Source organism: Olea europaea, chromosome 8 (genome assembly GCF_002742605.1).
Source record: "Olea europaea var. sylvestris chromosome 8, O_europaea_v1, whole genome shotgun sequence".
NCBI lineage: Eukaryota > Viridiplantae > Streptophyta > Magnoliopsida > Lamiales > Oleaceae > Olea > Olea europaea.
In genome coordinates, this window is record NC_036244.1 from 9,586,370 (window position 1) to 9,598,964 (window position 12,595).

General features: G+C 34.5%; 1 protein-coding gene across 1 annotated transcript; it reads right to left on the minus strand.

The window, feature by feature from the left end:
• Positions 1–8,708: 8,708 nt before the first annotated feature.
• Positions 8,709–12,140, minus strand: LOC111398257. Its single transcript, XM_023025185.1, has 3 exons — positions 9,878–12,140; positions 9,678–9,757; positions 8,709–8,765 (listed from the first exon to the last, which is right to left on the minus strand). The coding sequence occupies exons 1-3, from the start codon at positions 12,138–12,140 to the stop codon at positions 8,709–8,711; spliced, it is 2,400 nt and encodes a 799-aa protein (XP_022880953.1).
• Between the last annotated feature and the right edge of the window lie 455 nt (positions 12,141–12,595).

Below are 12,595 nucleotides of genomic sequence, written 5' to 3' on the forward strand. Positions count from 1 at the left end.
TGTTTTTCTTGGGAAAATCTTTTGAGAATTGCTGTAGAGTCTACTTGTGCATTATCTTATCTTCATTCAACAGTAGCAATGCCAATTATTCATAGAGATGTCAAATTTCTCAATATATTGTTAGATGATTACTGTACTGTAAAAATATTAGATTTCGGAGCTTCGAAGTTGGTGCCTATTGACCAAACACAAATAACAGCTCTAGTCCAAGGAACTTTAGGTTATCTAGATCCTGAGTACTTCTACACAAGTAATTGACAGATGAAAGCAATGTTTATAGTTTTGGAGTGGTTCTAGCAGAGCTAATGATGGAACGAAATCCCTCTCTTTTGAAATGCCTAAAGAAAAAAAGGACCTGGAGCTAAAGATAGGAAAGAAATCCCTTTCTTTTGAAATACCTGAAGAAAAAAGGACCTGGTCACTTATTTCAATCAATTCGTTAAAGAAAATCATCTATACAAAATTCTCAACCCAAGAGTTCTGAGGGAAGGGAGTTAGACCATGTTCATGCAGCAGCTGAGCTTGTTGAAAGATGCCTCAAGTTAAATGGGAAAGAAAGGCCAACAATGAAAGAAATGGCAATGGAGTGGGAAATGTTGAGAAAGCATAATGTTCAAACATGGATTCAAGAAGAAATTTCTCAAGAAAGTGTGGTTTTGGGGTCAACAACCGAGGAATCTGATACAAGTGTCAATAAATCTTGATTTTGTTACCTGGGAATTTTCAAAACAATATAGTATTGAGAGCCTCTTGTTACGTGCAATCAACACTTCTCGCTAAATGGTGAAAAGTTTCAAACTTCATATGTCAGATGGTCCTGAAATGATGTACAATTACTTCTTCCTTTCTACCTTTCTCTAACTTTATCTTGTGCCATCTTATTTTGCTTGTAATAAGTGCATCTCTTTTTATTAAGAATTTCCCTTTTCGGGTTATTTTTTTATGTCAATTTGTAGAAATGATGTAAGTTTTTACTATATGTTAATCTTTTTGTGGCATACATATTCGTTGTCTTATTAAAAATGCTCAACTTTGTTGAGTTATGAAATTAGAAATTGATTTGTGAAAGAGATTATCTATCTAAAGGAACAAAACTAGTTGAGAAAAGTTTTACCAATCATTTTTTAAATAGGGCAACAAAATAAGCCTATCAAACCACTTTGTTTTTACTTTGAAAAAAACAAATTACATTAAAATTACAAACAAGGGGTAAAACCTGACATGTCTTAAGAATTAAGATTTCAGTGAGTGAAATATAAAGATGCAATTCCTTTTTTGTTCTTTGAACAAAAAGATGAAATAATTATACCAAGAAATTATCTAAATAAGGCAATCAACTATTATATAATATTTCTAGTCGACTAGATTGAATTCATTATATCATTCAATTGTATATGGTTACAGCTACATATAGTTATCAACTTTACACCTTTACATGTCATGGCTGAATTGCTCCCTCAATTTTTTTCTTTTTCTTTTCCTCCTACCTTGTCAATTTGTGGCTAGTTCATCTAGTTTCTGAATGAACCCACAATCTTGACTGAATTTTTATTCGACTTTTAGAGAGATGATCTTTCCTACATCCAATATGACTTTCAAAACTTTGATAATTATGGTGATCATTGTTACATCATTGATGGAATAGTGTAAAGTAAATAAGTGCATCATACATTCAAATTCAAATAATTGATTGTGATAAGAATATCTTTGTTATAAACAAACAAAGAGCTTATTCAACTTGTTTTTACTAATTGCAAGTGTTGAGAACCAAGTCAAATATTAAAGACGAGAAAATAAGAGCAATATGAAAAATAATGGATCACACAAGAATACAATATTTATGTGAAAGAAGAGGAGAATTTCATATTCCAAGAAACTAAAATTGTGTTTACAAGATTTGATATTGTTATTTTGAATATAAACAATTCTCTCAAGCTTCTAATGTATACAACAATGATCTAATTGTTGTGTTGAGCCTATGAACAGCCTACACCTTGTGGAGTATATATAGAAGCCAAATCTTGAAGCAATGGATGAAGTAAAACACAAAAATGCAGTAAAAATCAACTAGGAAACCTCCTTTTTGATCTAGATAACGTTGCAGCACCTTCCACTAGGCCCCCGGCCTTGCTGTTTCCTTTTACAGCTTTCGGTGTCATAGCATCTTGGCTCAGTTATTGTTTTTCTAAAGCACTTCATCATCAATTCCAAAGCCCTCATCCTAATCAAACTCCCGATCCATAATGAAATTTGATACCTTATCTATCCAAACTTCCAAACCAAAACTATCTAGTCTTCCTTCATTAATCAACTTTCAAATCACATGAAATTTGAGTCACAACCTAACAAACTCCACCTTGACACAAACTTCATAGCAAGGAATTAAGTTTCCACTCTTCAAGTCATTCTCCAATTCTTTCACCATGCCCCTGCCAGGCATACTCAGCGACTGTGAACTGAATCCAAGCTTTGCTTACCAGCAGAACTACCTTGTGCACCAACTGCTTCCACAATGACCATCGAACCTTCCAAAACATATAATCGGGACTTTCTTTGCCTCTTTAACACAACCTCGTCACCCTTGTTAACTTTCAGAACTCCATCTCCATTGGTATACCTGTATCCTTCTGAATCAAGAGTACTCAAGAAAGATAATATTTCTGTTTAAACTTGGAACGTGTCTTACTAAACCAAGTTTCCTGATCATCCCATCAAATATCTTAATTTTGACCTTACTAGTACTAGCTATTTTACAAGGCTCATTATTTTCTATCATTATAGAACCCTTTGTAACTATTTCATATGAAAAAAACCCAAACACGATTAGAATGCATTTGAAAAGTGCAAGTTGTATCATGAAACTAATCCTCGTCAGTTTTGGAATTACCATCATTAATCACCAAAAGATCTCCATCACTGCAATCTTATTCTGCAAGATTGGTATCACCAAAATTTTTTGGTTGTCTATTCTTATCTTTAATAGCAAACTTAATCATGTTCTGTCACTCATAGCAATCCTTCTTCATGTGTACCTTCTTGTTGCAATACCAAAAAACTTTATCACTATTACTATCCTTGACTATGCCCATTCCATGACCACCTGTCTTTTTCTTATGAGTAACAAGACCCTCTACCTGCTCCTCAGATCCGATGATCAGATGCTTCATCTTCTCATTAGAATAAAGAACATTGTATACCTCGTTAATAGTAAGAGTATTTTGACTATAGAAAATAGTATCTCTAAAAGTTACATATGAAGGCAACAACGAACGCAACAATATCAACCCTAAATCCTTTTCATCGTATTTGACATCCATGGTCCCCAAATCAACAGCGATTTCTTTGAGCACTAATAAATGATCTTCCAAATATTCACCTTCTATGAAGCAATGAGAATATAAGATCTGCTTCAAGTGTAACTTACTGATCAAGCCCTTTGTTAGCTAAAGTTACTCTAATAACAACCACAATCAGTGGCACTTTTCTCCTTCATTACGTCCTGAAGAATTTGATTAAAAAGATGAAAATGTATATGTGATAGGGCATTTCGATCCTTGCATTGCTTCTCCTCTACAGTTATTGCTGTAGACATTCTATCAATCCCATACAAAGTAATGTCCAAGTCTAATTGAGCAAGAATTGCTCGTATCTTGATCTACCATAAAGAATATTTACTGTTGCGATTCAAAAGTGAAATCTCAAATTTCATAGTTGTCATCCCTGAAACAATTGACCTTGCTCAAACCTTACTTCAATAGCCAATTCGGAACTCCCAAGAAATCGCCAAAAACTTTGGTTTGATACCAATTGCTGAAAATCGAGTCATATAATAAAAACGAGAAAATAAGAGCAATATGAAAAATAATGGATCACACAAGATTTATTTAAAAGAAAAGTAGAATTTCATTTATCAATAAACTAAATCTAAACATTTCTCTCAAGTTTTCAATACATACAACAATGATCTAGTTGTTATGTTAAGCCTATGAAGAGCTTACACCTTATGGAGTATATATAAGAGCCAAATTTTGAAGTTATAGATGTAGTAGAGCACAAAACGTGGTAGAAATCAACTAGAAGACCTCCTTTCCTATCCCAGTTGCACCAAAGCGCCACCCACCAGGTGCCCTGATGCCCTAGGACTAGTGCTTGGGCACCGGCCTTAGAACGTGTAAATGTCCTTTTTTTTTTTTTTACATAGGCTGACTGATATAAGTACTATGTACAAGTGCAAAATAATTTGACGATAAACTAAAAGTTAATGACATAATAATGAAATGAATAATTTGAAAAAAATTATAAGAAAATATTTAATAGTTTTAAACTTATTTATAAATTAATTTTCAGAAAGAATTCATTATATAAGTTAAAAATTAAAGAGATTTTCAAGTGATTTCAAACTTTAATAATTGTTCAAAATCAATGGAAAATAATTTGATTCAATTTGAATTGGTTCCAAGCCCAAACCAACAAAAGCAACCTAAACCAATCCAAACTTGATTGATTTGGGTTGGGTTGGGTTAGTTTTAAGCTAATGATTTGGTTGAATTAGTTTGATTTTAGAACAAATCGATCATGTTAGGTTGGGTTTGGGATGGATAAAAAACCAACACAACCCAATCCACGCTCAGCCTTACTAATGATTTAGATGTAACTTTAACAAAAAGACCATGTAAAGCTTGTGTTAACACTTTTCACCTCTCTACTGAATACTCCTTATCATAAAAGACCCAGATTTTTCCATCTTCTTTCATGTTTGAAAACTAATTATAAAGCTGTAGTTTTCTTGCCTACATTTGCATTTTCTTTTTAGCCTGAAAAGGTTTCACAATAGCCAATACTTCCACCTTATGTTTCCTAAAATTTTACCCATTCTTCTGGGTGACGTACCCACACCCCAACATTCCAAAACACAATTTAATTGAGAAGTGTCTGCTATAGAGGTGTTACATCAATCAATTGTATGGATGATCTCATGAAGAAGTGAGGCTAGAAGATGTCTTTATGGAATTAAAGGCTCATCATTTCAGAAGTAAGTTGCACCATGTGGCACCTCGCCTTGGTAATGGAGAATCAACCTCAATCATGGCACCTCGAATGAGGTGATTGCATCACTTCGACTTCTTCTTTGAAGGCCTCGGCCATGTCAGATAAGCAAGTGATGTGAATGTGAACTTGAGGTGGCTTGTTGTTAGCTGTCACATGATCAGAGATTGGAAACTTGTATGATGAGGCTAATTAATAGAACTGTATAAAAGTTTAAAGACGTTTTTCACACTTGACATAAAGTTCTAGAACTATCAAAGTTCTACCTATCAAAATATGTATGAAATTGTTCCAAAAGTAAATTTATTATCTCATACGGAACGTCTAACAATGTAGATTACGGGGCTATGCTTAAACAGTACAACACTCAACTTAATTTAGCCAATGTTTGGTTTAGATAAAAACCAAATTTTTAGTAGATTTTGATTATAGTTAATAAAATATGTTATTGAAAAGTTGTGAATCCCATGAAATATAAGATTAAAATTGATTGTTCACTTTGACTTGAATTTTAATCATTTTTATTGGAATCAAACAGGGATTTAGATTGTTTAGTACCAAAACAACATTAAAGAAGAAATACAGCTAGTCCTTGTTGTGAGAGATTTTTTGAAAAGTAATTTTAAATAACTAATGATTGAAAGTAAATAAAAATTATATAAAAACAAGTAAAATGACTTTTCTTCGAGACATTTTGTATTGAAACACTTCGAGAGCTGTTGTAAATAATTGAAATTTAGATGAGTATTAAAATAATTTTTTCATACACATCCTGCACGTAAGTTGACAATTATGTGCTCAAAAAATAAAGCAATTAAAAAAAGTGAATATAACATTTAGTTTTTTTATAATGTTAATACTCACAAATGTATTGATAAACATTTAATTGTGAGAAAAATAGTCCATAAAAGTCCAGTTATTAAATTATTACAATGTCACGGTGGATAAAATTTATTAATAGTGTCTCAAGAAGAGATTATGGAAATGGGTAAATTTCATAAATGAGAGCTTAAATATTGCATTTCAAAATCAAGAAAACAAGTTTCAAACTTCAAAAATCAGATTTTTATTAAAATTTATTTATAATTTAATTAATTAATTTATTAATTAAAATATATTTAAGTCATAGATCTGTACAATTTGATGACAAATTAACGATTTAGTTAGTCACTTATTATTTTTTGGTCACAAATTAGAAATTTTTTATCACAAATTATTTTACGATCACGATCCAAAAATTTTATAGGTCACAGTTTGTTTATCAGTCATAAATCAAAAAATTTATAAGTCACGATTTATTTATTGGTCACAAATCACAGATATTATAAGTCACGACTTATTATACAGTCACAAATTATCAAATTATCGATTACAGATTAACAATTTTTTGGGTCACACATTATTATTTTATCACAATTTATCACTTTTATTGATCACATATTGTTTATTAGTTACAATTTAACCAATTTAATGATCACAATCAACCAAATAATTGTTGATTACCGTTAACGCTTGTGACCACCACCTCACCACTGCCCCCCAACAGCACCACTGCCCTATTGCGGCTAGAACCACCATTTTCAACTACAAAACAACCACCATCAACACATCCATGCCAGATTCACCACCACCACCACCTCCATCTCCACCGACAAATACCCACCCCCACCACCAGATCCACCACCGATCTAAACACCACCGCACCCAAATAATTGGTCACAAACAGCTTGTAGAAATGTTGCCTCGCCATCATAGCATTTGCAAAACCACCACACCACCACCACGCACACAACACATAGCCACCGCCACCACTACAGCCATCTCTTTTATCTCAATCTACACAACACCACAACCACAACCACAACCACCACCCTTACCAAACAAATCCACAAATTCACTGCCACCACTACACACTAATACTTCGTGCACTACTGTCAACAAAAATACCCATCATAAGATAAAAGTTGTAGCTCGAAAACCTCCATTGTCGGTTGCCACATCGTAGAAGCACCAAGTGGTGCTGTAATCTCGACGTAGAAGCTAGGAAAACGACGTTTAAGTTTTCAGGCAAATGGCATCCATATCGTGTAGGGCACCCATCGCGCTGCACTATGATAGTGCTGCGTCAACAGCATCGTATGAGCGCGACGCCAATAGCGTCGAGAGAGCATAAACCAAGCAAGTGGTGTCCATATGTCAAGCAAATGGCGTCCAAGCTTACGGGGCTGCCGTCCATCGCGAGGCGCTCTGTCAGTGTGGCACCGACATCATCTTCTGACTGAACGTTGCGACAGTAGCGTCGTTTTAGCACAACCACTGGCAGCGTTACAGTGCTGCGCCAACAACATCTTCTGAATATGGGGGAGAGAGATTTAGGGTTTGGCCTGGGTATTAGTTTATTTAAATTATATATTATGTTTAATTAAAAAATTTCTGATTTGTGAAATACTAAACATGCCATCTGATTTATGAAATGGGAATTTAAAATCTATTAGAATTTGTAATTCCACTATGGAAATTGATATTGCTTTTCTTTTTAATTAATTGATGGGGACAAACTAAGACATTCGTTTCTGCAAATTGTCAAAATTCAGAAATAATTTTTGACCTTTTAAAAGCTCAGGTGTTATTGTCTCATTTAAGACAGTTTGATAATCAGATTAAGATATAGTTTTCCAATGCTTATGTCATGTGATAGTTACAAGGGAAAATGCATAATACTAATATACACAAAATTTTGATTAAAAAATTTTATGTATCTTACCTACCGCTCGAGTTTATATTCAATATTTGTGTTTCTTTATTCTGGTTGCAATTAAAAGTCTCTGTTAGTAGATAAGATTTGTTGGGGTCTACATGGACTTGAACTAATTTTGTGAGTAACTAAAGTAACAATTTTTTTTTCTTCATCTCAAATACAAAATCTGTCAGTATCATAAGTAATTCTAAAATCATATTCAATAAAATACATCACTTAAGATAAAGCTTAACTTAATAATAAGCACAGCCAAACATGCAATTTCTGTATATATACAAGTGACAACAAGGCCATTTTTTAGCTCCATTTTTTTGGGAAAATAGATTGTTGAATAGTAATTATTTGGAGAATGTGTGTGGTTAAAAGTTAGGAAAAAGTTGTGAATTTAAGTGTAAAATTATTTTATGGAAGAATGTGCGGTTAAAAATGAGTTTCGAAAGAAATGGAGCTCAAACATTGGCTAAAATGTAGAAGATTTCAAGTCCTCCATTTTGCAATTCTATATCGAAGATTTGAAGGTATGATCCGTACCTTGATCCATCCAGGCTGCAAAGGTTAGAGTGTTGCTTTTATGCCATAATTTATCTATTGTACAAGGAAAAAATTTATCAGCTCACTTTTTATACTAAATGATTATCATTGTTTGTCTGCCAGACAAAAACGAATGCAAGAATAATCCATGCGATCGACAAGGAATTTGCGCTAATACTCCAGGTAGTTATAACTACTCAGCTACTCTTGCCCGAGGGAATACATTGGGGATGGAAGAAAAGATGGACGTGGCTGCAATTCCCAGTGATGAAGTTCTCTTTAGGTACTTTTAATTGATAAACTTTCTTCCCCCACCCCCACCCCCAATCCTCTCTCTCTCTCTCTCTCTCTCTCTCTCTCTCTCTCTCTCTCTCTATGGCAGGATGATAAATTTCCCACAGTATAATACAATAAATAGAACAACAGCATACTGCATATCACCAAAGTGGAAGAAAAAGGTTAAAACTGGAACCAAACTCAGCAGTCAAGGGAGTTTCTAAATTAGCGTACCAAAAAGAGTCTTTGGTAATAAATTTCTCATAGTGTAATACAATAAATAGCAGAATTATCACCAAAGTAGAAAAAAAAGGTTAAAACTGGAACCAAACTCATCAATCAAGGGAGTTTCTAACCATGCACGTCGTGAGAGAAAGAAAGCTGATCCATCTGAATTTTGTTTAACATAGTATGGCTTGCGTATTATACCTATGTATGACATTCTAAAGTATTAGTCATCAGAGCATTACTTGTGTTAAGCAAAAAAAAATAAATATGGAATCATATGAGCATCTGACTAAGAATAGTCGAACTACAGCTTGATCAGTTGCTAATTAGTTCAATTTGCATGTCAAACCAAAATATTCAGGTCTTGGTTTTGGCTTCTTGACCTTGATAATTGGTATTACTTGGTTATACTTTGGCATTCAAAAAAAGAATTTTATTAAACTGAGAGAGAAATTTTTCCAGCAAAATGGTGGTTTGCTATTGAAGCAGCAATTTTCTTCAAATGAAGGTAGCATGGAATCTGCTAAAATCTTTTCTGCAGAAGAACTAGAAAAAGCTGTCAATAATGTTTTCGTAGGCTACGAAATCAGGATACGTCGTCTAAAGAAATCATAATATTACATAGAATGTCTTCGATGTAGTCTACGAAATCAGGATACGTCGTCTAAAGAAATCATAATATTACATAAAATGTCTTCAATGTAGTCTACAAAATCAGGATACGTCGTCTAAAGAAATCATAATATTACATACCATTATTAGATCATTATGATAATCCTCTTTCACATATTTTACACGTCTTTTCATCAAAACAATGGACTTGTGAGTCGTTTCATACTTGGGCATCCTCTTTTCCGTCATACGTCTCTTCTGCTTCCCCTCTCATCCGCAGCTCCGTCTTGTCCTCATGGGTTTCATCTAAGCAAAAATGTGGAGAATTTTTTTTTCCAATAAAACACTAACGTCATGTTACTGGAAACATTAATAAAATGCGAGGAGAAATATGAATAGAACCCGAGCACAAGAGTATAATCATACCTTCCATAGCACTTGAATGAATTTCTTGTGTATCGAAATGCACCTCTGTGGAATCAGTAATTGTATTTTCACTACTGGAAGTTGAGGTGGAAGTGTTATTGTTACTATGTTTGAGTAAAGCACGCCACTGTTCAATATGCACTGATCGATCAGGAGATAGACTTGGAATTTCATGCTTCTGAAGAGCTTTTAGAATGCCTTGAGTTTCGCCCAGTAGGCAAGCCGCTTCCTCCACACTAGCCTCTCGTTCTTCTATGGTCCTGTTGTAGCACTTCATGAGGATAACATGAGGTAAATTTGTGAGGCACGCAACGAATATATCTGCAACCATGATGGACAATTTGTCAAACACATGGGCATCAGATTGTGAATGGCTGCTTTCTGCACAGTTCAACAGCAAAGTGCGGCTTATTTTGTACATTAAATTAGCAACTACAACATCTTCAGATAAATTGACAAGACTTTCTGGCGTATTTCTCTCCATTTTATTTGTGAATTCCTTCAAAGTTTCCTCACTTTTGTGTGCAAGAGTTTGAAGAGTTTCCATGTAGGAATTCGATAGACGTGCCACTTTTTGAAGATCTATATCTAACCACTTGTGCTTCAATTCAGCTCCAGCCCACACAAAATCTGCAGCATCCCTGCTGCTCACCAATTTCTTTTCCTCGTCCAGACTTTCTTCCACAAGGCGTGCATACTTGAAACCTTCAATCACGCTCCGTAGCCACTTATTCTTCTTCTGCTGTTCAATGTTTGGAAGAGCAATCATGATACTTGTTAGGATTACTATGGTCAGAGTCCAACAATTTGGAGGTTCTTTACCAAGTATAGATGGGACTTGATCACTCTCAAAATTCAGTACCCCCATTAAGCTGGTTGAATTCTCTAAAAGCTCTATTAGATGTCTAGGATGATTATTTGCACCCATTGTTATGAACGAATTAATAGAGGTGTGAATGAACTTCAGGTATATATCTTGTATTGCCTCACCTTCAACAAATACAACAAAGTTTCTTAGATCCTGCTCGAAACTAAGTTCCTGTGTTGTTTCATTGGGATTGACTGAGTCCTCATATTCCCCTAAGATTTTCTTCTTCAGCCTCTTAAACAACAAGATGATCAATGGTGAAAGAAATATTAGCACGAAAGGGAAGTTGATTACAAAAAAGAGAATGGTCAACAAAATTGACATTATCACAAGTAATTTGTTCATCACCACAATCCCTACTTGACCTCCTATGCAAATATTGAGAAGTAGATTTCTAATGACATGTATGATTTTTCTAAGCTTTTGGTCACGAACTTGTGAAGGTGGGGGTCTCTTTTTCCGGTTCACTAGTATTTGAATCCCATAGGTCTGCATGTCAAATGAAATAACTGACGCAACAAATCTCCGAACATGCCTTATATTAAGAATTAAAGCATTTAGAAATCTTATGGAAGAGGATAGAAAGCAAAGAGACACTGCCAACACTTGATTCACAAAAATAAATTTTACGGACCATTTATAATCTGAAGAATCCTCCCAACCAAGAGGGTATATGCTTGTTTCAATCAACAGGAGTGTAAGAAAAACGTTGGAGATCAATCCAAGAATGTAGCAGGCATCAGATCGCGCCATCAAAAATTGGGGGCTACCAGTTCTGGCCATCACCCAGTATTTCTTCAAACGTAACTTTAACTTTTCAAAGTCAAATATTTGGTTTCCTTGTAGTTCCTCTCCTAATATTCTTCCTTGAATTGTACTGTACTTCTGCTCCAAATACCTTTTACTAGCAGAAACAGTTAAAGCAGAGGAAATAAGTATAATAAAACAATAAAAATTTAGAAGCACAATCCCAGCTTGGAGTACTTTCATCTTATCCTTAATCACTCCTGTGAACACTTGGATGATCACATTTACTGTAAGTGTCACTATGAGGATACCCAAGGCAGTCAAGTTCGTCAATATTTCTGTGTCACTCATGGATCCTAAAGAAGGCAGAAAATGAATTGTCGAAGCACACAACAAAGCAGTGCTACTAAATTTTGCAAACTGGTCCGTGGAACCGGGCATAGACGTCGTTAAATCCATGGCCAACTTCACAGCAGCAGCTATCACAGTCAAGGAAGTAGCATTTAGAGCAGAATATTTGCACGGGAACCATAATTTTCTACGGCGGAGAGAATGGATTATATCAGCAATTAATGCAAAAACCCATACAAGAGATGCTGCTGCAGCGTATAGGCCTATCCATGGCATTGGTGCAGTAGAGTCAACCATTTTGTACAATAATTGTGCTGCTTTCTTCTTCCAACTTCGCCAATTCTGTTGGCCGGTTTTATAAGAAGGGGATGCTGGGGTATTGGAAACAAACTTGTAATTTCAATACACCGCAATCTGTGGAAAGAGTCAGTAAAAACAAATGTAATCAAGACATTCAACCAATGAATCAAGAACATAGGTGGACCTCGGTTGGCAAACCAATGGCCATCTGCCTCCAACGATTTTACTGGTGGGAAAAAATCATAACTCAGGTGTATGGTTTACACCAATTCAAAAATGAGGTGTATAGTTTAAAAATTCAAAATTCAGGAATACATATGATTAATTAAAAATATTTATTAATTAAATATAGGGTTTGTTCGATAGTGATTTTGAGAATTGATTTTTTTACTGTTAAGAGAAAAGTAAGGGCCACCTATGAGAGAAAAAGTCAAAAATTACGGCTGAAATAG

What these genes read in the sequence shown, in the direction of transcription:
- LOC111398257 (XM_023025185.1), bottom strand. Translation starts at nt 12,140, where the DNA reads ATGGTTGACTCTACTGCACCAATGCCATGGATAGGCCTATACGCTGCA. An exon ending in TCATTCAAGTGCTATGGAAG is followed by an intron (nt 9,758 to 9,877) that starts GTATGATTATAC and finishes ATTTTTGCTTAG; the next exon opens with ATGAAACCCATGAGGACAAG. An exon ending in ACGGAAAAGAGGATGCCCAA is followed by an intron (nt 8,766 to 9,677) that starts GTATGAAACGAC and finishes GGTGATATGCAG; the next exon opens with TATGCTGTTGTTCTATTTAT.